Source organism: Lynx rufus, unplaced genomic scaffold, assembly GCF_022079265.1.
Source record: "Lynx rufus isolate CCGP_SWC_20201006 ecotype Redwood Valley unplaced genomic scaffold, mLynRuf1.p SCAF_55, whole genome shotgun sequence".
NCBI classification, from domain to species: domain Eukaryota; kingdom Metazoa; phylum Chordata; class Mammalia; order Carnivora; family Felidae; genus Lynx; species Lynx rufus.
Genome location: NW_025814873.1, coordinates 147444 through 172023, shown reverse-complemented (window position 1 = coordinate 172023; position 24580 = coordinate 147444). Strand labels below are relative to the sequence as shown.

The 24580-nt window shown below is 39.8% G+C and overlaps 1 protein-coding gene across 1 annotated transcript in view; it reads left to right on the top strand.

Moving 5' to 3' along the window:
* Window positions 1–24580, top strand: part of ZNF10 (zinc finger protein 10) — a 67323-nt gene that overhangs the window by 19269 nt on the left and 23474 nt on the right. The window contains exons 4-5 of the mRNA XM_047101047.1: window positions 18347–18538; window positions 19586–19936. Coding sequence (XP_046957003.1) covers window positions 18347–18538; window positions 19586–19936 — 543 coding nt within the window. The remainder of the gene's footprint in view (window positions 1–18346; window positions 18539–19585; window positions 19937–24580) is intronic.

Sequence of the window (24580 nt, the reverse complement as noted above, 5' to 3'; positions counted from 1 at the left end):
AATTGCCCACCTGGATTCCTTCTCCATATTCTTGAGAGAATGAATTAAAATTGGTACAAGTGGGAAGTGGCTTGCTTGTTTCCTTCTGCTTTTGCTTTTCTTGTAATAGCTTTTCTGCCTTTATATTAAGAGATTGGGTCTGGATCTACGAGGAACCATAATATTTTGAAGTATCTATTTTTTCCCTCTTGTAAGCAGGACTCTGTTTCTAAATCAAATGTGACCTCCTTACTGGAGCAAGGGAAAGAATCAAAGAATGATGGAGAAAAAATGATAAGAGGCCTCTGATCAGGTAAGGGTGGGGCAATCAGGCAGGGAGCACCTTTGCAGGTAGTGGCCCAGCTTACCAAATTGCCTGAATCATTCTTTCAAAAATAACAATTTGCCCATAAAATTCCCTTCATGCAACATCATCCTGAACTATGTAACTCATCCTAAAGGTATTCTCAATTTGTGGTTGAGATATTTCAGAAAATAAGAACTATGCCATTATTTTTAATTAAATTTAAATACGTAGTTTCTAGATTATACAATAAGAGATGTCAAGACACTACTAAGTAAGAAAGAAAGTGAATGGTTTGTGGGAATTCTGTTATACAGTATGTTTTGTCATAGCAAGAAGGTGCTGGCAAGGTTCATAGTTGCTTTCTTTCTCAATTTTAGCACACAAATCTGTTACATCTTTCCATATTTAACATAATCACTTTTTGTAAGCTGTAGTGCTTTCCAATGGTAGCGGAAGCCCAAAAAAGAAAGTTGCCTGTTTTTCAAGGAGAAATTCTGCAAAAATAGCCAGACACACTAAGATATAACAGCAAACAGTAGGAGAAAAACGTATGGATGATATTGCACTTTATTTTTTGTAATGTTTCTTTTTGAGAGAGACAGAGCATGAGCGGGGGAGAGGCAGAGAGAGAGGGAGACACAGCATCTGAAGCAGGCTCCAGGCTTTGAGCTGTCTGCACAGGACCCGACGCAGGGCTCGAACCCACAAACTGTAAGATCGTGACCTGAGCTGAAGTCGGACGCTTAACCGACTGAGCCACCCAGACACCCCGATACTGCATTTTAGGTCACTTGTAGAACATAATATTATTTCAGTTCCTATTTGTATGCTTGAGACAGAAACAATGGTGATCTATAGTATGACCATCTCAATACACATGAGGGGGTAAACATCCAGCTTGAACGCTTTTTTTTTTTTTTTTTTTGAGAGAGAGAGAGAGAGAGGGAGAGAGAATGAGCAAGGAAAGGGGAGAGGGAGAGAGAATCCTAAGCAGGCTCTGTGCCCAGTGCAGAGCTCAACACGGGGCTCAATGTGGGGCTCTATCCCATGATCCTGGGATCATGACCGGAGCCAAAATCAGGAGTTGGGTGCTTAACTGACTGAGTCAACCAGGTGATCCCCAGCTAAAGCATTTTGATCTATGTAGTAGTTTGTATTTCAGACACAATTTTCTTAGGATTGCATATTCGAGATGTGTAAAGTTTAGTGAAACATGCTCAGGAATGCAACCATTATTTGAACTGAGACAGACACAGTATTTTCATTATTCTGTTGTCCTTTGTTCAGTTATCCATATAGTATAAAAGCATCATACTCCAAATGAATAGGTCTATCCTTTATAGAAGAGCACATTGGGTAGTCATTCACATAACACATGGTATCTTCTGGAATATGACTCCTGTATAATTACTGTGGGAAATCTTCCTGAGTTGACTTTACCTTCGGAATAATTATATTGTATACTGTCAAGCTAGGTCTACAGCTGAATGACTGTCCACATCTGGCAACTCCTAGATGCAGCTGTCGTGCTGTTGTGAGTGTAGAATGTGTACCAGTTTTTACTGTTCTCTCTTCAAATGAATGTGATGTTACTATCAGGTTGGATTCCACTGCTACTTCTAATGTTTTCAACAAGTCTACTTTCAAATAGGATGAAGTATTGTGGCAACAACCAGATAAAGCAGATAAGATACAAATATATTTTTACTAGTTTTTTTTTTAATGTTTATTTTTGAGAGCGAAAATGCGAGCCGGGGAAGGGCAGAGAGAGAGGGAGAGAATTCCAAGCAGGGTCCACACTGTCAACACAGAGCCCAATGCAGGGCTTGAACCCACAAACCGTGAGATCATGACCTGAGCCAAAGTCGGATGTTTAACCAACTGAGCCCAGGCGCCCCTTTAGTAGTTTTTTGTTGTTTTTTAAATGTGTATTTATTTGAGAGTGTGAACGGAGTAGGGGCAGAAAGAGAGAGAGAATCCCAAGCAGGCTTTGTGCTCCCAACACGGAGCCCGATGTGGAGCTTGATCCCACCAAACATGAGATCATGACCTGTGCTGAAATTAAGAGTCAGGTGCTCAACCGACCGAGCCACCCAGGTGCCCCTCAAAAATCATATTTTTTAAAGGCATATTTGAACTGTGGAAGCAATGATGACTAAATGGACCAAAATTCCAGAGGGAAATCTCAAGTTTTTGTGGTCATTTGAAGGTGACGTGGCAGATTAGCAACTTGAGAAGCTTCAAGTGCACACAGCTGGTTCCCTCTCCTGGGACATTTGCTGAATTTTAGGGCTGTGCAGAACTCTGAGTGGCTAGAATAAAAGCTGAAAGAGTGAAGTATCTGCAGTGTCTGTGGTACTTAGGAATGAGAAGCCCACTAGAGACGGGCGACTGCCCAAAATAAGTAGCCAGTCTTCTCCTCAAGCCATCTGTGAAAATTTGAAGCTGCATGAGGTAGGAGGTTAAGGAGACGAGGACCTACCAAGCCCTCGGATTTAAAAGCTTTAGGAGAGTCCTGCCTAAAATACAAAGGCTAAACAAGGCTAACATGAGGCTTATTAAAAATGCAGTGTAGCTCTGAGCCAGCTCAAACTTATGGGACTGAGGTGATTAGCACCTCAAACAGAGGAAAGGAGAAACTCTCTGGTAGAAGGTAATGTAACCTAGAGCCCCTGTGGTTCTTTTAAACATGATGTCTGGTACACAATTAAAAAACAAATTACTAGGCATGTGAAGGACAGGAATATATATAGATATACTTCATTTTAGTGTGCTTTGCAGATACTTTTTTTTTTTTAAACAAATTGAAGGTTTGTGGCGACCCTGTGTTGAACAATTCTATCTGTGCCATTTTTCCAACAGTATTTGCCCACTGTATGTCTTTGTGTCACATTTTGGTGATTCTCATAATATTTATTTTTCGTTAATATTATATTGAATTGCTGCAATCTCATGATAAAATTTTAACAGATGAGGAGTTTCTTGTTATCAATGAGCAAAGAAGGTGGTTCCTTGAGATGGGATCTAGTCTTGGTGAAGATGCCGTGAAGATTGTTGAAATGACAAAGGATTTAAATTATTACATAAACTTAGTTGACAAAGCAGTGGCAGGATTTGAGAGCGCTGACTCTAATTTTGAAGGAAATTCTACTCTGGGTATAAAGCTATCAAACAGCATCATATGCTATAGAGAAATCATTCTTGAAAGGAAGAGTCAATTGATGGGTCAAACTTCTTTATCTTAAGAAATTGCCACAGCCACCCCAGCCTTCAGCAACAACCACCCTGATCAGTCAGCAGCCATCAACAGCAAGGCAAGATCCAATACCAGCAAAAAGGTTATGAGTCACTGAAGGCCCAAGTGGTGGTTGGCATTTTTTTTTTTTTTAGCAATAAAGTATTTTAAAAACTAAGGTGTGTGGGTTTTTTTTTTAATAGAAATTAACAATATAGCACACTTTATAGACTGAAGAGTAAACATAACATATGCACTGGGAAACAAAAAAAAATCATTTGACTTGCTTTTTTGCGATATTGTGCTTTACTGTAGTGGTCTGGAACTGAATCCACAGTATCTCTGAGGTATGCCTGTAATCAATAAGAGACAAAACAGACGAGAGAAGCAGACATACAGGTGCCTAGATATTGGGGGTTTTAGACAAGGATTTTGATGTATGGTTAATATGTTAAAATACAGGAAAGAATGGAAGAAAAAACAATTTCAACTAGTAAGAAGAATCTATAAAAAAGGCAAGTGGCTATTCTAGAATTGAAAACACCATATCTGAAATTAAGAATTGAATAGATGGACTAAACACAAATTGAATACATAACTAGAGATAGTAAACTGGAAGGTGAATCAATAACAAAAATACTGAAACAGAGACGGGGGAGGGGAGAGAAAGAGAGGAAAAATATGCCATGGTCTGAATGACGACTTTGACTCTTGTTGTTCTATTCAGAAAGCTCTCCTGTTCCCCCCACCCCGCCAAGGAGGACTACTACCTTTCCTTCAGATTCCGGCTGATGGTCACCTGGGGACCTTTCTTGACTGCCTTATCTAACACAGGTGCCCTTATTCTTATCCCACCATTTTACTTGTTTCCCTCTGCTTTGAATTTAGCCTCAAAGTCCACTTAGATGAAGTCTAAAAAGAGCCCACACTCTTAAGCAATACTTTAAAACATGCTTTTTCAAAAGGTTTGCTTTTAAAAAGTTGGGAGATAGTAAAGACAGTTTAAAAATGTAAAAAAAAAATTATCTGATACTTCAAAAATGGATAGAATCGATATCCAATAACAGTCTAAGCAAATCTATGTATGACTTTGAAGACATTATAATCATGCTTTTGGAAATTAGTTCATGATGGAATTGTTCACCTAAAAAGAACAGAAAACTTAGTTCTGTTTACTACATGGACTAGAGAACAGACAAGTAAAATAAAATTATGACTCAGAAATAACCACTAATAAGACAGATCAAGGAATACATGGATCAATGGAACAGTACAGAGAGCCAGAAATAAGCCCTCGCCTATATGGTCAATTAATCTATGACAAAGGAGGGAAGAATATATAATGGAGAAAAGACATCTCAATAAGTGCTGTTGGGAAAATGACCACTTTCTTGCATGATACACAAAAATAAACTCAAAGACTTAAAATGTGAGACCTGAAATCTTAAAACTCTTAAAAGGAAACATAGGCAATAATCTCTTGGCCATTTGCCTTGGCGACATTTGCTAGACATGTCTCCTTAGGAAAGGGAAACAAAAGCAGAAATAGACTATCGGTACTATACCAAAATAAAAAGGTTTTGAACAGCAAAGGAAATCAACAAAATGAAAAGGCGACCTAGTGAATGAAAGAAGATATTTACATTCAGTATGTCCAATAAGGGGTTAATAGCCAAGATATATAAAGAACTTGTTCAACTCAATGCTAAAGAAGTTGAATAATCTAATTTAAAAATGGGCAGAGAACCTGAGTAAACGTTTTTCCAAAGGTATACAGATGGCTAACAGACATATGAAAAGATACTCAACATCACTAATCATCAGGGAAATGCAAGTCAAAACCAAAATGAGATACCACCTTACACCTGTCAAAATAGTACTGAAAAGACAAGAAATAACTAGTGTTGGTGAGGATGTGGAGAAAAGAGAACTTTCATGCACCGATAGTGGTAATGTAAATTGGTGCAACCACTGTGGTAAATAGTGTGGAGGTTCCTCAAGAAAGTAAAAATAGAAATACCACATGATGCAGTAATTCTACTGGGGATCTACCCAAAGAAAAATGAAAACACGAGTTTGAAAAGATATATGCATCTACATGTATATTGCAGCATTTTTTACAATAGCCAAGATATGGAAACCACTCAAGTGTCCATGGACAGGTGAATGGATAAATATGTGCTATATACCTACAATGGAATATTACTCAGAAATGAGATCTTACCATTTGAAACAATATGGATGGACCAAGAGACTATTATGTTAAGTGAAAAAAGTCACAGGTAAATACCATGTTATTTCACTTATATGTGTAATCCAAAAAATATAAGAACTAGAATCATAAATACAGTAAATAAAGTGGTGGTTGCGAGAGAGCAGGGGGTTGAGGAAGTGGGCAAAATAGATGCAAACTTCCAGTTATAAAATAAAAAAGTCCTAGGGATAAGACGTACAGCATGAGAGGTGCTTGGATGGCTCAGTCAGTTGAGTGTGTGACTCTTGATTTTGGCTTGGGTCATGGTCCTGGGGTCATGGGGTCAAGCCCACATTTTCTCTCGCTTCCTCTCCCTCTGTCCCTCTCCCCTGCTCATGCTCTCTCTCTCCCTCTCTCTCTAAAAAAAGTACAGGATGAGGAATATAGTCAATAATACTATAATAATGTATGGTGACGGATGTAACTACATTTATGATGAGCACACAGCATAATATACAGAATGGTTGAATCACTGTGCTGTAGACCTGAAGCTAATATAGCATTGTATGTCAACTATACTTCAATTAAAAAAAAATTGTTACTCAGAAATAACTACTGATATCATTTCAGCGTATGTCTTTCCAGGATATTTTTAATGCACGCACATACATACATACATACTTATATATTTTAACATGATCATATTCTGATATCTGTAATTGTATTTTTGAAAGTCACAATATATTGAATACATCCCCACACCAATAAATATAAAACTACATTTTAATAAGTGCATTTTGTCCCATTTTATGGACATACATGGTGATGTAAAACCCAACTAGATGCTATTAGAAATTTAGGAATTTTGCAGTTTTTCACTAGAGCTTGAAACTGAGATGACAAATGTTACTTATACAAGCTTCAATGAAGAGCTCTTTCATAAAAGCTCAGAAAAAAATTGCTAGGTTAGGAGTTATGAATATTCTTGTTTTGGGCACATATTGCTTATCTGTCCTCCAGAAAAGTTGTATTAATTTATGCTGCCATCAACAACCTGAAGAATACTGCACCCTCAACAATGCTGGGGCATTTCATTCCTTTTAATACACAATGTAGCAGCATACGAACACTGACTGCAAAATAAATTACATGAGTGTGTGACAGAGGAGGCAGGCTGTGAGGTGAAGGAAGAGGGCTGAGGGGCTGGGAGAGGAGAGAATAGGAATACATATCCATTAAACTGAAGTTCTCTTGACATGCCTGTCATGGTGGGATATCTTGCTATGCTGAGTGGGACTCCAGTGCTTAGAAAACAGACATTTTGATACATGCAAATTTTGCCTTATACAATCCCTTAAAACCCAGCCCTTGTTTTAACCTAGGCCTCCACTGAAATACTAAGTAAACAAGAAAAGGCATACAATGCATTGAAAAGTTTTTTTAAAGTCTATTTGAGAGAGCATGAACGGGGGAGGGGCAGAAAGCGAGAATCTCAAGCAGGCTTTGTGCTGTCAGCACAGAGCCAGACATGGGGCTTGATCTCATGAACTGTGAGATAACGACTTGAGCTGATAATGCTTAACTGACTGAGCCATTCAGGTGCCCCTGCACTGAAAAGTTTTAAATGTTTAAATCAATACCTACTATGGGCCAAGTACTAGGAGTAAAACAGTGAAAAACTGAGACAAAGTTCTCCCCTTACCAAAGCTTACGGTTTAGAAGGCAAGATATGTATTTAAACAGGCAACACTGTGTCTGATCAGTGTGTTAAAGCAGACAGAGGGTTCAGAACCAAGGGTGAACAGGCCAGGTTAAGGTCCAGAGAGAGAGTGCAAAGATGGGTGTAGCAAGGAAGGCAGCCCAGAAAGACAGCTAAGAGTTTGAGTGTGGAAGGTCATGTAAAAGGAATTTATCTTAATGGAGGAAAAGCCAGTGGAAGACTTAAAAGTGAAATGTAATACAATGTGATTAGTACTTTGATGGGTCACCCTGGGAACAGTATGAAGAACAGATTAAGGGAAAGCAAGATACATAAACAATATTGTTCATGGCAGTGTTGTTTATTATAAAATATCTGGAGGGGAAATGACTGAATACAGTACATCCATATGGATGTACATATGGATGTACAGATGTATAGGTATATATAAATACTAAGCAGTTGTTAAGAATGAAAAATTACACATACTGGGGTGCCTGACTGTGAGGCCTTCAGCTTTGCTTTTGTTTTTCAAGATTGCTTTGGCTATGTGGGGTACCTGGGTGGCTCAATCAGTTAAGCAAGCATCGGACTTGATTTCGGCTCAGGTCATGATCTCATGGTTCTTGAGATAGAGCCCCGCATCGGGCTCTGTGCTAATGGCGAGGAGCCTGCTTGGGATTCTCTCTCCCTCGCTCGCTGCCTCTCCCCACTCACTCACTCACTCTGTCTCTCAAATAAACTTCAGGAAAAAAAAAAAGATTGCTTTGGCTATGCACGGTTTTTTTGCGGTTCCATACACATTTTAGGATTGTTTGTTCTAGCTCTGTGAAAACTGTTGGTATTTTGATAGGCATTGTGTTAAATATGTAGATTGCTTTGGGTAGTATTGACATTTTAACAATATTTGTTCTTCCTACCCATGAGCCTTTGTGTCATCTTCAATTTCTTTCATTAGTGTTTTATAGTTTTCATAATACATGTCTTTCACCTCTTTGGTTAGGTTTATTCCTATGTATCTTATTGGTTTTGGTGCAATTGTAAATGGGATTCCTTAATTTCTCTCTCTGCCACATCATTATTGGTATATAAATGCAATGGATTTCTGTACACTGATTTTATATCCTGTGACTTTACTGAGATCAGGTATCAGTTCTAGCAGGTTTTTGGTGGAGTCTTTCAGGTTTTCTCTATGGGTTTCAGGTCATCTGCAAAGAGTGAAAGTTTGACTTGTTTCTTGCCTATTTGGATGCCTTTTATTCCTTTTCATTGTCTGATTACTGAGGCTACAAATTCCAGTACTATGTTATGTTACTGTTATTTAACAGTAGTGAGAGTGGACATCCTTGTGTTGTTTCTGATCATAGTGGAAAAGCTCTGCCTTTCCCCATTGAGGATGGTATTGGCTGTGGGTTAATATATGGCCTTTATTATGTTGAGGTATGTTCTTCTAAACCTGCTTCGTTGTTTTTTTTTTTATCATGAATGGATGCTGTACTTTGTCAAATGCTTTTTCTGCATCTATTGAAATGATCATATGGCTCTCATCCTTTTTTTAAATTAATGTGTATCATGTTGATTGACTTGCGAATATTGAACCATGCTTGCAACCCAGGAGTAAATTCCTCTTGATTGTGGTGAGTGATTTTTTAAATATATTGTTGAATTTGACTTGCTAGTATTTTATTGAGAATTTTTGCATCCATATTCATTAAGGATATTGGCTGTAGTTCTTGTTTTTAGTGGAGTCTTTATCTGGTTTTGGGTTTGGGGTAATTCTGGCCTCATAGAATAAATCTGGAAGTTTTCCTTCATTCAGAAAGTAACTCTTAAAAAAACCAAAGAACACTTTACACTTCAGATGCTCTGAGGGCAGCTCCATTAACTTAGCTATAAGTAAATAAGCAGAAATTAAAACCAGCCCACCCACTCCTCCCTTCCTTTGATGGTGGAAGTATCTTCTTCGAGGTAACATTAATACATCTCTCTGTGCTCCAGACACCTGCAACCCCCTCTCAGGAACTTTGTGTGATTGACTATCTCTCTTCTTACATCTGCATATTTAATCTCTCCAAACTGGGTATATTACGTTAGGACTTAAACATGTTCTAGTTTCCCATTACTTTAAAAATCTTTTGCCATGGACGCATGGATGGTTCAGTAGATTAAGCGCCCATCTCTTGATTTTGGCTCATGACCTCCCAGTTTGTGGGTTCAAGCCTCGCGTCAGGCTCCGTAATGACAATGGGGAGCCTGCTTGGGATTCTCGCTCTCTCATCCTCTGCCTCTCCTCCAGTTGTGCACGTGCACTCTCTCAAAATAAATTAAAAAAAAATCTTTTGCCTTGGCCACATCTTTCTGTAATTACTACACTTTGTCCTATTCACACTTGTCTATATTCAGTCTTTACTTATTTGTCCTTTATTGATTACTAAACCTACCCAACCTACCATCCCTCCTTAATGTATTATTTCCAACTAAGGTTAACAGTATTCCTCATGTTGCTCTATGATATGTTCACTTTTTAAGACTTCATCATCTAATCTGACCTCTAAAGAGCATTTAGAAGAACTGACTTTACCTTCCTTCTTGAGACACTGGTTTGTCTTGGTTTGGCAAAACTCCAGTCTTTCTGGTTTTCCTCTTACCTACTAAGACTCCTTTATTCAGCCTACCTTTAAATAGAGCAGGTCTTCATGGTCAGTAGCAGACATTCTCTTCTCACACCATCCACTTTCTCTCTGCAATGTTAGTTGCCTCCACAAGACCTACTGTAGTCTATCTACTGATGTTGCTAAAATTGTATCTTCATCCTGGACACCTCCTCTGGTCCAGAAGTGCAGCCTGTTCATCTGGATGTCTCAAACTCTATAAAGTTAACATGACAAAAACTGCAGCTACTGCCTCTTTCTTCCATCATAGACTCCTCTATATTTTGTTTCTTAATATATTAGAGCCAAGCTAGTCAGTTTTTATAGGACCAACTAGCAAAATCTCATGGGCTTCATTCAGCAATTAAAATTGTAACGTCCCCTTTCTCTGAAAACTTGATTATTAATACTGAAATGTTTGGGATTCCCTGCTTCTCTGATCACTTGGTTCAGTGACCTTGGTTCCATCATCATTTCTAGCCTAAGCACAAGAGTTCTGTAAATATTCTTCTTCTATTCCTCCCTTCCCTATGTTCCTATCCAAACACATGCATCAAACATAAAATATTTAACTCTACATACCTCTGTGACCTTTTTCTTTTTTGTGTGTGGTCTTTTTTCTTTTTAAAAAACAAGGTTACTCTGTTGACTGTATGTGTGTATATATATATATATATATATATATATATATATATATATATATATTTTAATCAATAAGCTTACTTTTCTCATATAAAAATATCCAAATACAAGCAGTATACTGCTGGTACAGCTATTTAAATAGGTCTCTGAGGAACCAGGATCTCCATCTTTTATACCATCCTTAGGCCATGGCTATCATTCTCAAGGCCACAGATGGCTCTTTCAGCTCTAGGAATGGAAAACTCGAAGGGAAAACAATGGAGAAGGTATAAAAGGTGAAGTGCAAAAGGCAAAGAGAAAAAGCTACATAGGTCTGTTTCCAGTGATACTAGTTTTGATTCTCAAGATGAGGAAAATGGCTACACTTGGCTGCAAGGAGACTGCGAGGAGTTTTATAACTGGACATATTGCTAGTGTGAGCCAAAATAGGGTTATCAGTAGGAAAAGATGAGATGGATGTCTGACTGACTAGTAACAGTATCTGCCACAACAGGCCAGAAAGAAAATACCAATAAAGTAGTATCAGATACTCCAGCTACTCTAAATATAATGCAATTAACTTAGAAATCATTAAGAAGATAACTGCAAACTTCAAATCATATTTTAAAAAGCATAATTCTAAACCCATAAAGATTCAAAAAGTTGTGATACATTTATACATTTAGAATTAAACTAACACAGACCAAAATGTATTACATTGCTGAAGAGGTGTTTTAGAGGACTATATAGTTTTACATGCTTATTTTGGATAACAAACACTGTAACAATGAGTTGGAGTTCACTTTAAGACAATGAAAAAAGCAATTCTACATTCATAACATTTATAGAGTCTCTCTCCCAGTATGAATTCTCTTGTGCATAGTAAGTGAACAACTCCAGCTGAAGGCTTTTCCACATTGAATACATTCATAGGGTTTTTCACCAGTGTGAGTTCTCGTGTGTCTCCTAAGGCAAGAGGAAACACTGAAGGTCTTCCCACATTCGTTACATTGATAGGATTTCTCTCCAGTATGAGTTCTCACATGTATCCTAAGGGATAAGAAACCCTAAAAACGTTCCCACAGTCATTGGATTCATAGAGATTCTCTTGAGTGTGTATTTTCTTGTGAACTTTAAGGTGCGAGCTTGTTGTAAAGGCTTTTCCACAGCCACTGCATTCATAGTTTCTCCCTAGTGTGCATTCTCTTGTGCACTATATGATAACTTGTGTCAAAGGATTTTCCACAATGATTACATTCATAAGGTTTCTCTCTGGTGTGAGTTCTCACATGAACCTTAACATATGTTTTCTGACTGAATGCTTTTCCACATTGATTATACTCATACACCCATGTGACTTTTCTTGTGCAAAATAAGATTAGAATTTCTTTTGAATGCTTTCCCACATTGATTACATGATATTTCTTTTCATTAGGAGTTTGCTCTTGTTGCCTAAGGGATGGATAATGACAAAAAGCCTTGCTTTTATTACATTCATAGGGATTAAATTGTTATATATAGGAAGCATATTATTATGTTTGAAGTGTATGCCATACTTGAAACATGCATACTATTTTTGTGCTGTTTGAGTTTTTTCCAAGGTGTCACAGAGCTCTATCATATGTATGACTTTCACAGAGATTCCCAGTTTCTTGTAATTGTTTAAGATTGATTTTTTTAAAAAACATTTATTTATTTTGAGAGACAAAGCATGAGCAGGTGAGGGGCAGAGAGAGAGAGAGACATACAGAATCTGAAACAGGCTCCAGGCTCTGAGCACAGAGCCTGATGCAGGGCTCAAACCCATGAACCATGAAATTATGACCTGAGCCTAAGTCGGACGTTTACCTGACTGAGCCACCCAGGCACCCCAAGATTGAATTACGTTCTTTTTAAAAAATTTTTTTCACATTTATTTTTGAGAGATAGAGACAGAGCACAAGTGGGAGAGGGGCAGAGAGACAATGAGACACAAAATTCGAAGCAGGCTCCAGGCTCCGAGCTGTCAGCACAGAGTCCAATGCGGGGCTTGATCTCACAAACCATGAGATCATGATCTGAGCTGAAGTCAGATGCTTAACTGACTGAGCCACCCAGCCACCCCAGATTGAATTATACTTCAAACACTCAATACTAAGTAGCATTTATGGCAATGTTTAGTGGAGACTCTCTTGAAAAAAACAAGTTTTGATTTAAGTTCAGAGTTTTCCTCTAATTCATGATGGTCATAGAATCTCTCCTGAGATGCTGTTTTCTTTTGGATCACTTGCCTCATATTTCTCCCTGGGATCTTGCACTGTTTTCTGGTCTTATGGAATTCCTGGTCTTCAGTTAATGTGGAAGACCAATCATCCATTATGAATCTTATCATTTTCACTGCACTGGAGGATTTTTCCTTACAAAGTGGAGTCTTTGAGTGGAGTCTTTTAAGTTGAATTTACTAGACTGGATAGGTGCCTTGGAGAATTCGCTTTGTCATAGTTTATATATATATATATATTTTTCTTTTTTTTTTTTGAGACAGAGAGAGACAGAGCACGAGTGGAGGAGGGGTAGAGACAGAGGGAAACACAGAATCCCAAGCAGGCTCCAGGCTCTGAGCTGTCAGCACAGAGTCTGATACGGGGCTCGAACCCACGAGCTGCGAGATCATGACCTGAGCCAAAGTCAGATGCTCAACTGACTGAGCCACCCAGGCGCCCCTCTTTCTCATAGTTCTTATCTCTTCTTTACCCAACAGGGAGATCACAGTAGGCTTCTGTAATTGATATTCCACTGAGATAAGATTTATATAGCTTCCCCACATCACATCTCTGTAAATTCTTCTCTGAGCAGAATCAAGCATCATCCACCCCTGGGTGAACTCCCCAGCCACATCCTTAAAGGTCACTGGTCCCTGTAACCACGTTGTGGGAAATCAAGCCATCATCCTTTCTTCCTCAGTGTTTCTCACATAGAAATAGAGTCCTGTGTCGACAGAGCCCTTATGGAGGACAGGTTAATGGCTGCCATCTTGAGAGTCTAAAAGTGATATCTGCTTGCACAACAGAGCAGAGAGATCAGGATATTTCTTGTTTCTCTGATCCAACCACAGCATGGATACATTTCACTGGGTATCCTCCCTGCAGCCGAAGAGGCAGGTTCAGGTGAAAGAAGAAAGGTGGAAACAGAGCTCCATAGCTGGCAAGGTAAAAAGAAAAATTGTAGACCCCCCTCCACTACCCCAGCAGGGTTTGGCCAGCTTAAAATCTTTTTTTTTTTTAATGTTTTTATTTATTTTTGAGACACAGAGAGATGCTCAACTAACTGGGCCACCCAGGTGCCCTTAAAATCTTTACTAGGATTTGTAGTCACATGCAAAATAGTCATCGTGGTTTCTCTGGTTTCTCCTGGAGTCATCTGGTTTCTCCTGGAGACTATTTGTCAGTAATGGGTGGGAGAAGCATGCATTATTATTATTTTTTAAAGTTTTTCCATTTCTTTCAAGAGAGAGAGAGAAAGAACAGGGGAGGGGCAGAGAGAGGGAAAGAGAATCCCAGGCAGGCTCTGTGCTGTCAGCACAGAGTCTAATAAGGGGCTCGATCCCCCGAGCCACAAGATCATGACTTGAGCCAAAATCAAGAGTCAGACACTCAACTGACTGAGCTACTCAGGTGCCCCAGGAGCATGCATTATTAAAAGAAAAAAGATTAAAACTAAAGAGAACCAGCTAAAAGAAGCATGGTTGTTTAATTTTGTGTGTACTTTTTAGTTACCTTCTGAAATGGAAAAATAATTTTCCTGTTAAACACAACTATTTTAGGTAGGCTTACTTTTCTACATAGCACTTGATGTTTTTAACTGAATAACACACATGATCAACAACACTGATGATGTGGCTGCTACTCTACTCAGGAATTTTATTAAAGTTGTTAAAGGTAGATATGTGACTTTGAAACAAATGTTCATTTGTTTACCTCCAATTCAGTCTCTCTTCCCAAAGTCTGTATTTTCTCATGATAATTTATTCTATCTAGAAATTGAATGGGATCTACAAAGAAGCACAAACCATGATCCAAATGTTGGGAAGAAGGTCATAACAATGTTAATTAGATGGTATAACACTTTCCTAAATAATTTTTACAATAGCTTTAAAATAAATTAAAAAAAAACCAGTGTGTATACAAAAAATTAGTGCTTAGAGAGACTTTAAGGATCACAACAAATCATGCAATAATTTATTAGGTTAATATTTTTACAAGTCTCACTTTTTGAAGATTTGATGATAACCTCCAAGTGAGAGCCCCCATCTCAATACAATAGAGTTAAGTTTTAATGGGAAAAAATACAGAATTGGCATTTATTTTTATTTTTATTTTATTTTGTTTATTTTATTTTTTAAAATTTTCATCCAAAGTAGTTAGCATACAGTGCAACAATGATTTCAGGAGTAGATTCCTTAGTGCCCCTTACCCATTTAGCCCATTCCCCCTCCCACAACCCCTCCAGTAACCCTGTTTATTCTCCATATTTATGAGTCTCTTCTGTTTTGTTCCCCTCCCCGTTTTTATATTATTTTTGTTTCCCTTCCCTTATGTTCACCTGTTTTGTCTCTTCAAGTCCTCATATGAGTGAAGTCATATGATATTTGTCTTTCTCTGACTAATTTCACTTAGCATAATACCCTCCATTTCCATCCACGTAGTTGCAAATGGCAAGATTTTATTCTTTTTGATTGCCGAGTAATTCTCCATTGTGTGTGTGTGTATATATATATATATATATATATATATATATATATACATATATATACACCACATCTTCTTTATACATTCATCCATCGATGGACATTTGGACTCTTTCCATACTTTGGCTATTGTTGATAGTGCTGCTATAAACATTGGGGTACATGTGTCCCTTTGTAACAGCACACCTGTATCCCTTGGATAAATACCTAGTAGTGCAATTGTCATAGGGTAGTTCTATTTTTAGTTTTTTGAGGAACCTCCATACTGTTTTCCAGAGTGGCTGCACCAGATTGCATTTCAAAAGCAGTGCAAAAGAGATCCTCTTTCTTCGCATCCTCGCCAACATCTGTTGTTGCCTGAGTTGTTAACGTTAGCCATTCTGACAGGTGTAAGGTGGTATCTCTTTGTGGTTTTCATTTGTATTTCTCTGATGATGAGTGAAGTTGAGCATTTTTTCATGTGTTGGTTGGCCATCTGGATGTCTTCTCTGGAGAAATGTCTATTCATGTCTTTTGCCCATTTCTTCACTGGATTATTTGTTTTTTGGGTGTTGAGTTTGATAAGTTGGCATTTTTATTTAGACAAATATCTTTGACAGGTAGATTCTATGTCCTTAAAACCAGAAAGGTCTGTCTCTTTGGGGTAAACCATATAGAAATAGATTTCCATCTGATTTGTTGATTCCTGTATTCCGAGTACCTAGAACATTTTCCAGCATATGTCAGACACTCAACAAATATTTATCGAATAAGCTGAATGAGTCCACAGCAATTAAGGTTTTGTGAAGGAGGTCCTCCCACCCCCCCCCATCCCCCATCCATACCCTTCTTTCAGGAGCAAAACAAAATTAGAAAGTTATGTTTCCTGTTCAAAAAAGGAACTTACTTTGCCTTCTGGTTAAAGCTTTTTAAGTTAAGAATTGTACTCTGGACTTGCTCCTTAATTCCCCAAGTTTCATTTCTTTTCTAGTTACAGAACTAATAAGAAAAACTAAATGACTTTAGGGACAAACAGGAAAAAATATTTGAATAAATGGAGACATTCATCATGATCATGGATCCAATATTATATTGGTTTCAATTTTTCTCTGACCAGAATTGAATTGTATTTTCATTAATCTATATATTCAACAGGGACTTCTTGAAATGAACATCTGATTTTTTAAGGTTTTATAGGAAAACAAAGCTACATGAATAACAAGGCAATTATTAAAATAGTGCTTTGCCCCTACTATATTTCAAAATGTGTTATAAATCTCTAGTAACTTAAACATAATAATAAGGAGGCAATAATAAAAAGTAAAACAGTAACTTTAGAAACAGGTTGATGTGTAGCTGGCCGTTTCGTACATGATAAAGGCAGCAGTGTAAATCATGGGGGAAAAGGATGCACTAGTTATCAAAATGCTGTCAAGACAAATGACTATTTTTTGAGAAAAGCGTAAATTCTACTTCACATATTTCCAGAGAGAGGGGGAGAGAGAGGAGACACAGAATCCAAAGCAGGCTCCAGGCTCTGAGCTGTCAGCACAGAGCCCAATGCAGGGCTTGAACCCATGAACTGCAAGATGATGACCTAAGCCAAAGTTGGATGCTTAACCTACTGAGCCACCCAGGTGCCCCAATTGTTTTAACTTTTAAAGGAGTTCTTATTAGAGATAGATTCTGAAATATTTACAATATATCGTGTAAAAGGTCTGCTTCAAAATAGTGATGGATACCAGGGTGTTCATTATCTTTTTTTTTTAAATATTCATTTATTTTGAGAGAGAGACAGGCTGAGGGAGAGACAGAATCACAAGTAGGCTCCACACTGTCAGCATAGACCCAATGTGGGGTTCAATCTCATGAATCTTGAGATCGTGACCTAAGATGAAATCAAGAGTCAGATTCTCAACAGTCTGAGCCACCCAGGTGCCCCATCATTACACTTTTTTTATGTTCTGAAATTTTCATAATATAAATCTAAAAATCATCAGAGAGATTTTACTCATAAAACATTAACAGGATGTATGGGTTATTATTTACATATAAAATCACAAATTAAGAGATCTTAAGAAATTTAAAATTATAACAGAAACCAAAAACAGGTAAAAAGGTTTAAAGATAAAGCTGAGGAATTTTTCCAGCAAGCAGACCTCCCAAAAGAGATAAGCAGTGAGAAAGAAAATGTAAGAAAATGATATGATCAATTTCAAAGGTTCAACACCAGATTATTCAGAGTTCCAGAGAGAAAAAAACAGGAGGAAGAGAGAAACAAATACAGGAGAAATTCCTAAAAACAGTGAAATATCTAAGCACTGACCCATTGAAACGGGCAATTTCTTAAAGACTGGAACTAAACATATCATCATGAAAGCTTTGAATACCAAAAATAAGATGATCTAAAAGTTCCAAGAGATGATAAACAGGTTACATACAAATCAGTAACAGGCATGACTTTTCAATGGTAACACTGTTCATTTTTTTTTTTTAACATTTATTTATTTTTGAGACAGAGGGAGACAGAGCATGAAAGGGGGAGGGTCAGAGAGAGAGGGAGACACAGAATCTGAAACAGGCTCCAGGCTCTGAGCTGTCAGCACAGAGCCCGACGTGGGGCTCAAACTCATGGACTGTGAGATCATGACCTGAGCCGAAGCTGGATGCTCAACCGACTGAGCCACCCAGGCACCCCTGTTCTTTTTTTTTTTTTTTAAGTTTATTCATCCATCCTGAGAATGAGAGAACACAAACGCCCCGTGCAAGTGGGGAAGGAGCAGAGAGAGAGAGGGAGAGAGAGAATCCCAACCTGGCTCCCTACGGTTAGCTCGGAGCCCAATGCAAGGCCTGACCCCACGAACCGTGAGATCATGATGTGAACCAAAACCAGGAGTTGGACATCCAACCGACTGAGTCACCCTGGCACCTCTTTATTGTTCCATTTCTATCTAGCTTTGCCTGCTTTCAAAATCCCGAGGGAAGGCAGGTTCTTACATCGACCACCTAAGACACATGCTGTAAGAAGCAACAGCCCCTCCCTGTCCTCCCCACCACCTGCTCAGCGGCCACATGAATACATCTCCATCCATGTTGGCCAGGCCGGCATCCAGTTGTACTGCCTGGAACAGGGCATCCCGCCCATTGGTCAGAACAATGGGGGAGGGATGTGTCTTCAACACCTTCTTCACTGAGATGGGTGCTGACAAGCATATGCCCAGGGCAGTGTTTGTAGACCAGGGAGCACTGGCACCTACCGCCGGCTCTTCCACCCTGAGCAGCCCATCACAGACAGGGGAAGTGATCCCGATAACTATGCCTGAGGGCACTACACCATCAGCAAGGAGATCACTGACCTTGTCTTGGACTGAATTCAGAAACTGGCTGACTTGTGCACGAGTCTTTGGGGCCTCTTGGTTTTCCACAGCCATGGAGGGGGAACTGGTTCCAGGCTCACCTCCTGCTGACGCAACTCTGTCAAGTCTGACAAGAAGTCCAAGCGGGAATTCTCCATTTACCCAGCCCCCAGGTTTCCACAGCTGTAGTTGAGCCCAACTCCATCCTCACTACCCACACCACCTTGGAGCACTCTGATTGTGTCTTCATGGTAGACAATGAGGCCATCTAGGACATCTGGTGTAGCAACCTCGATATCGAACATCCAACCCACGCTAACCTAAATAGGCTGACGGGTCAAATTGTGTCTTCCATCACTGCTTCCTTCAGATTTGATGGAGCCCTGAATGTTGTTCTGACAGATTCCAGACCAACCTGGGTGCTTTACCCCTGCGTCCACTTCCCTCTGGCCACATACGCTCCTTTCATCTCTGCTGAGAAAGCCTACCACGAACAGCTTTAAAAAAAATTTTTTTTAATGTTTATTTTTGAGAGAGAGAGAGAGAGAGAGAGAGAGAGAGAGACAGAGCTCAAGAGGGGAAGGCCAGAGAGAGAGGGAGACACAGAATCTGAAGCAGGCTCCAGGCTCTGAGCCGTCAGCACAGAGCCCGATGCAGGGCTCGAACTCACAAACCGCAAGATCATGATCTGAGCCGAAGTTGGACACTTACCTGAGCCACCTAGGCGCCCCTACCATGAACAGTTTTGAGCCAGCCAAGCAGACAGTGAAATGTGACCCTTGCCATGGTAAATACATGGCTTGCTGCCTGTTGTACTGTGGCCACGTGGTTCCCAAAGAGGTCAATGCTGCCACTGCCACCAGCAAGACCAAGCATACCGTGCCATTTGTGGACTGGTGCCCTACTGGCTTCAAAGTTGGCATTAATTACCACCCTCCCACTGTGGTATCTGGTAGAGACCTGGCCAAAGTACAGCGAACTGTGTGCACGGTGAGCAACACCACAGCCATTGCTGAGGCCTGGACTCGCCTGGACCACAAGTTTGGCCTGATGTATGCCAAGCGTGCCTTTGTTCACTGGTATGTGGGTGAGGGCATGGAGGGAGGAGAGTGTTCTGAGGCCCACGAAGACATGGCTGTCCTTGAGAGGGATTATGAGGAGGTTGGTGTGGATTCTGTCGAAGGAGAGGGTGAAGAAGAATACTAAAGTTAAAAAAGCCACAAACGTGCTGCTTTTACAGGGAAGCTTATTCTGTTCTACACATTGAAAAGTTGTGCTCTGATCAGTTAATTTCATATACAATTACTGACCTATGCTTTAAAACACAACGAGACCCAAGCTGTCCATTTCTCTGATGGGTTTGAAAAAAGTATTCCCTGTTTTATTTTTTTTATTTTTTTTTTTAACCTTTATTTATTTTTGGGACAGAGAGAGACAGAGCATGAACGGGGGAGGGGCAGAGAGAGAGGGAGACACAGAATCGGAAACAGGCTCCAGGCTCTGAGCCATCAGCCCAGAGCCCGACGCGGGGCTCGAACTCACGGACCACGAGATCGTGACCTGGCTGAAGTCGGACACTTAACCGACTGCGCCACCCAGGCGCCCCAAGTATTCCCTGTTTTAAATGAAAAGAAAAATTCTTGGGGCGCCTGGGTGGCTCAGTCGGTTGGGCATCCGACTTCGGCTCAGGTCATGATCTCGCGGTCCGTGAGTTCGAGCCCCGCGTCGGGCTCCGTGCTGACAGCTCAGAGCCCGGAGCCTGTTTCGGATTCTGTGTCTCCCTCTCTCTCTGCCCCTCCCCCGTTCATGCTCTGTCTCTCCCTGTCTCAAAAATAAATAAACGTTAAAAAAAAAAATTTGAAAAGAAAAATTCTTAAGGAAAATAATTGCCTTTCCAGGACTTATACAGAAGGCCAAAATACCAAACAAATATGAGGACGAGATAAAGTATTTTGTAGTTATAAACAACTTAGCTCATATGGGCTCTTTTTCCAGAAGGTAATAAGATTATAATCTACCAAAAAGGAAAAAAAGCTTCCAGGAAATAAATCCAAAACAGAGATGAGCTGATGGAATACATAAGCGTAAAGGGACGTCTCACAATGCCAGGAGGGTTATATATGCCTGGAGAGTAACGGATCTGTCAGACTTCAGGAGGCTCGAAGGCTCCTCAGAAAAATGGTAAGGCTGTATGACAGGTTTGACCTTGAGGAAAACAGAACTGAGAGGCATTTTACATGGACTTAGTGAAAACAAAGAAAATGAATAAGAAAGGCAATTACTAAAAATAGGAAGAGCAGAATTTGCACAAGAAAGAAACTTATTATGGTTCAGCACTAAACCATATAAATAACTGTATTTATACAGTTATTACAATGAAAGTGCTGCACATGGATAGAACCAAAATTTGTGAGAAAACTACATTATAACACTTGCAATATAATTGCATTATGGTTTAAGAATGTAGGAAGGATGGACATAAGGTTCTCATTTAACGCAGTAAGAAATGGAAAAATGTCTCAAATTGATGAACTTAAAAAATACTGAAGACAGTTTAGGGGCGCCTGGGTGGCTCAGTCGGTTAAGCGTCTGACTCCGGCTCGGGTCATGATCTCGCGGTCCGTGAGTTTGAGCCCCGCATCGGGCTCTGTGCTGACAGCTCAGAGCCTAGAGCCTGTTTCAGATTCTGTGTCTCCCTCTCTCTCTGCCCCTCCCCTGCTTATACTGTGTCTCTGTCTCAAAAATAAATAAACGTTAAAATAAAAAAAAATTAAAAAAATACTGAAGACAGTTTAAATAAGTGCAAACAGCTTAAAAATTTGAAAGTGGTTGCCATTGAGAAGAAGCAGGGACCTCTGTTTTTATTATGAGCCTTTTTAACATATTAGATATCTATTTATTTGTTCATTGCTTTTGAGAGAGAGAGAGAGAGAGCACATGCACACATGATCAGGGAAAGGGGGAGAGGGAGAGGGAGAGAACGTTAAGCAGGCTCCACACTCAGTGGAGAACCCTATGCAGGGCTCCATCCCATGACCCTAGGATCATGACCTGAGCAGAAATCACGAGTGGGATGCTCAACCGACTGAGCCACTCAGGCACCCCAACAGAATAGATTTAAAAAAAAATGTATATATATATTTCTTAAAGTAAATAAATTTCAGAGAAAATACATGAATTAGTCAACCAAATCAAGAAGTAGAAAAACAGCAACAAAGTAAATTTAAAAATACAGAGTAAGTTACTGTACAGAAAACCAAAATACAAAGACATAAAACCAAACACAAAAACTATCAAAATCCACTTCTTTGAAAAGATTAACATAGATATATATAATGCAGGACTAATCCATAAAAAAAGGATGGCCCAGAAAAATATTAAACTCAAAAAGGAAGAAATGGCTACAATTATAGCAATGATTTTTAAGTATCACTAAAAAGCAGTGATTTTTAAAATCTCCAAAAAAATCACTGTAAAATATTAGTATAAACAACTTTATGCCAACAAACTTGAAAATTCAGATGAGATGAACAATTTTCTAGAAAACCTAAGTGTCCAAATTGACTAAGAACTAGAAAACTTAAATCCATCAACTACCATTTAAAAAAAAATTGGGAGTGCCTGGGTGGCTCAGTCAGTTAAGTGTCAGACTCTCGATTTCGGCTCGGGTCATGATCTCACAGTTCCTGAGACTGAGCCCCTTGTCGGGCTCTGTGCTGACAAGATGGAGCCTGTTTGGGATTCTCTTTCTCTCTCTCTGCCCCTCCTGCATATGTGCTCTCTCTCTTTCTCTCTCTAAAAAAAAAAAAAAGAATCAGATGTCAAATATCTACCCCTAAGGATTTTGAGACCAAAACTTACAATGGAAAAACTATCTCACAAAATAGAAAGAAAAAAATCTATACTTCCCAAATTATTCATGAGACTTGTGAAATCTTTCTGGTACAGTACAGGAGACAGTCTAGCAAGGAGACTGTAGAGGCCACATTGAGGCAATCTTGAGAGATGGGACGTAGAAAGGGCCACAGGGACCACCTGGCTGAATACAGACAGACATTTCAGGCCCTAACTGACCAAGGGGCTACTTACAACCAGGCAGTTACCAAAAAGGGAAACTTCCATGCATGGCCATACCTGCCACCTCATCTTCCCCCTTTAAAACAGCTCCCACCCACGGCCCTGTGCAGACGGCCTCCCCTCTGCTGTCCTGCCCTTGACAGGGAGCGCCGCTCCCTTGAGGTGCGCTCAGGCAGTCGATCTCCCTCATTCTGTTTCGGGTGAATTCTTTTCACCCACCGCCACCAGCTTCCGCTTCATGGTGGCCCCACATTTGGGGACCCATCTGGTAGGGTGAGACCCCCACATGTAAACACCACAGATAGAACAAGAAGATTAAAATGCAAGTAAAATATTAACAAATTGAATACAGCTGTTTACTAACGTGATAAAAGAACATTACATTTAATCACTGTTTGCACATTTGCAAGAATTACTGACAAGCAGAAAAACTACGGTTGTTACTATAACAGCTACTGAACACTCTTGTACCCACTGTATCTTGAAGCAGATCTGAGGACGTTATATTATTTTTAAGTATTTCAGAATTTATCGCTGTATATCTGTATAGGGGAGAGAGAGAGAGAGGGAGTGTGTGTGTGTGTGTGTGTGTGTGTGTGTGTGTGTATGTGTTTTAAGAAAGCTCTATGCCCAGGGGTGCCTGGGTAGCTCAGTCGGTTAAGTGTCCAACTCTGGGTTTTGGCTCAGGTCATAATCTCATGAGTTTGAGCTTTCGTGAGTTTGAGCCCCACATCCGGCTCTGCGCTAACAGCGCAGAGCCTATTTGGGATTCTCTTTCTCTCTCTCTTTCTCTCTCTGCTCCTCCCCTACTCACGCTGTCTCTGTCTCTCTCAAAATAGATAAATAAACTTAAAAAAAAAAAAGGGAGAAAGCTCTATGCCCCTCCTGGTGTTTGAATTCACCGCCACATCAAAAGTTGCATACTGGACTGAGCCAGCCAGGGACCCCCGGAATTTATCTCTGAATAAGATGACCAGGATACTGTCACACCCACAAAATTAGCAGTAATTGCTTATTATCAAATATGTAGGCAGTGTTCAAACTTTTCTGTTATCAGGATGTTTTTATTATTTTTTTAAATGTTTCTTCATTTTTTTTTTTTAATTTTTTTTTTTCAACGTTTATTTATTTTTGGGACAGAGAGAGACAGAGCATGAACGGGGGAGGGGCAGAGAGAGAGGGAGACACAGAATCGGAAGCAGGCTCCAGGCTCCGAGCCATCAGCCCAGAGCCCGACGCGGGGCTCGAACTCACGGACCGCGAGATCGTGACCTGGCTGAAGTCGGACGCTTAACCGACTGCGCCACCTAGGCGCCCCGATGTTTCTTCATTTTTGAGAAAGAGAGAGGTGAGCGGGGTAGGGGCAGAGAGGGAGGGAGACACGGAATCTAAAGCAGGTTCCAGGCTCTGAGCTGTCAGCACAATGGGGTTCGAACCCACAAACTGAGATCTGACCTGAGCCGAAGTCAGATGCTCAACCAACTGAGCCTCGCAGGCGTCCCTCTGTTATCAGTTTTTTTATTATTTTCTACTTTTTTCCTTTGTCCAATTATTTATTTATTTAGAATTTTATTTTTTTCATATAATTTATTATCAATTTGGCCAAAATACAGTGTGTAAAGTGTGCTCTTGGTTTTTGGGCTAGATTCCCGTGGTTCATGGCTTACATACAACACCCAGTGCCCATCACCCATTTCCCCCTCTCCCCTACTTGTTACCAGTTTTTAAAGTTATTTCTTTGACTCATGGACCAAAT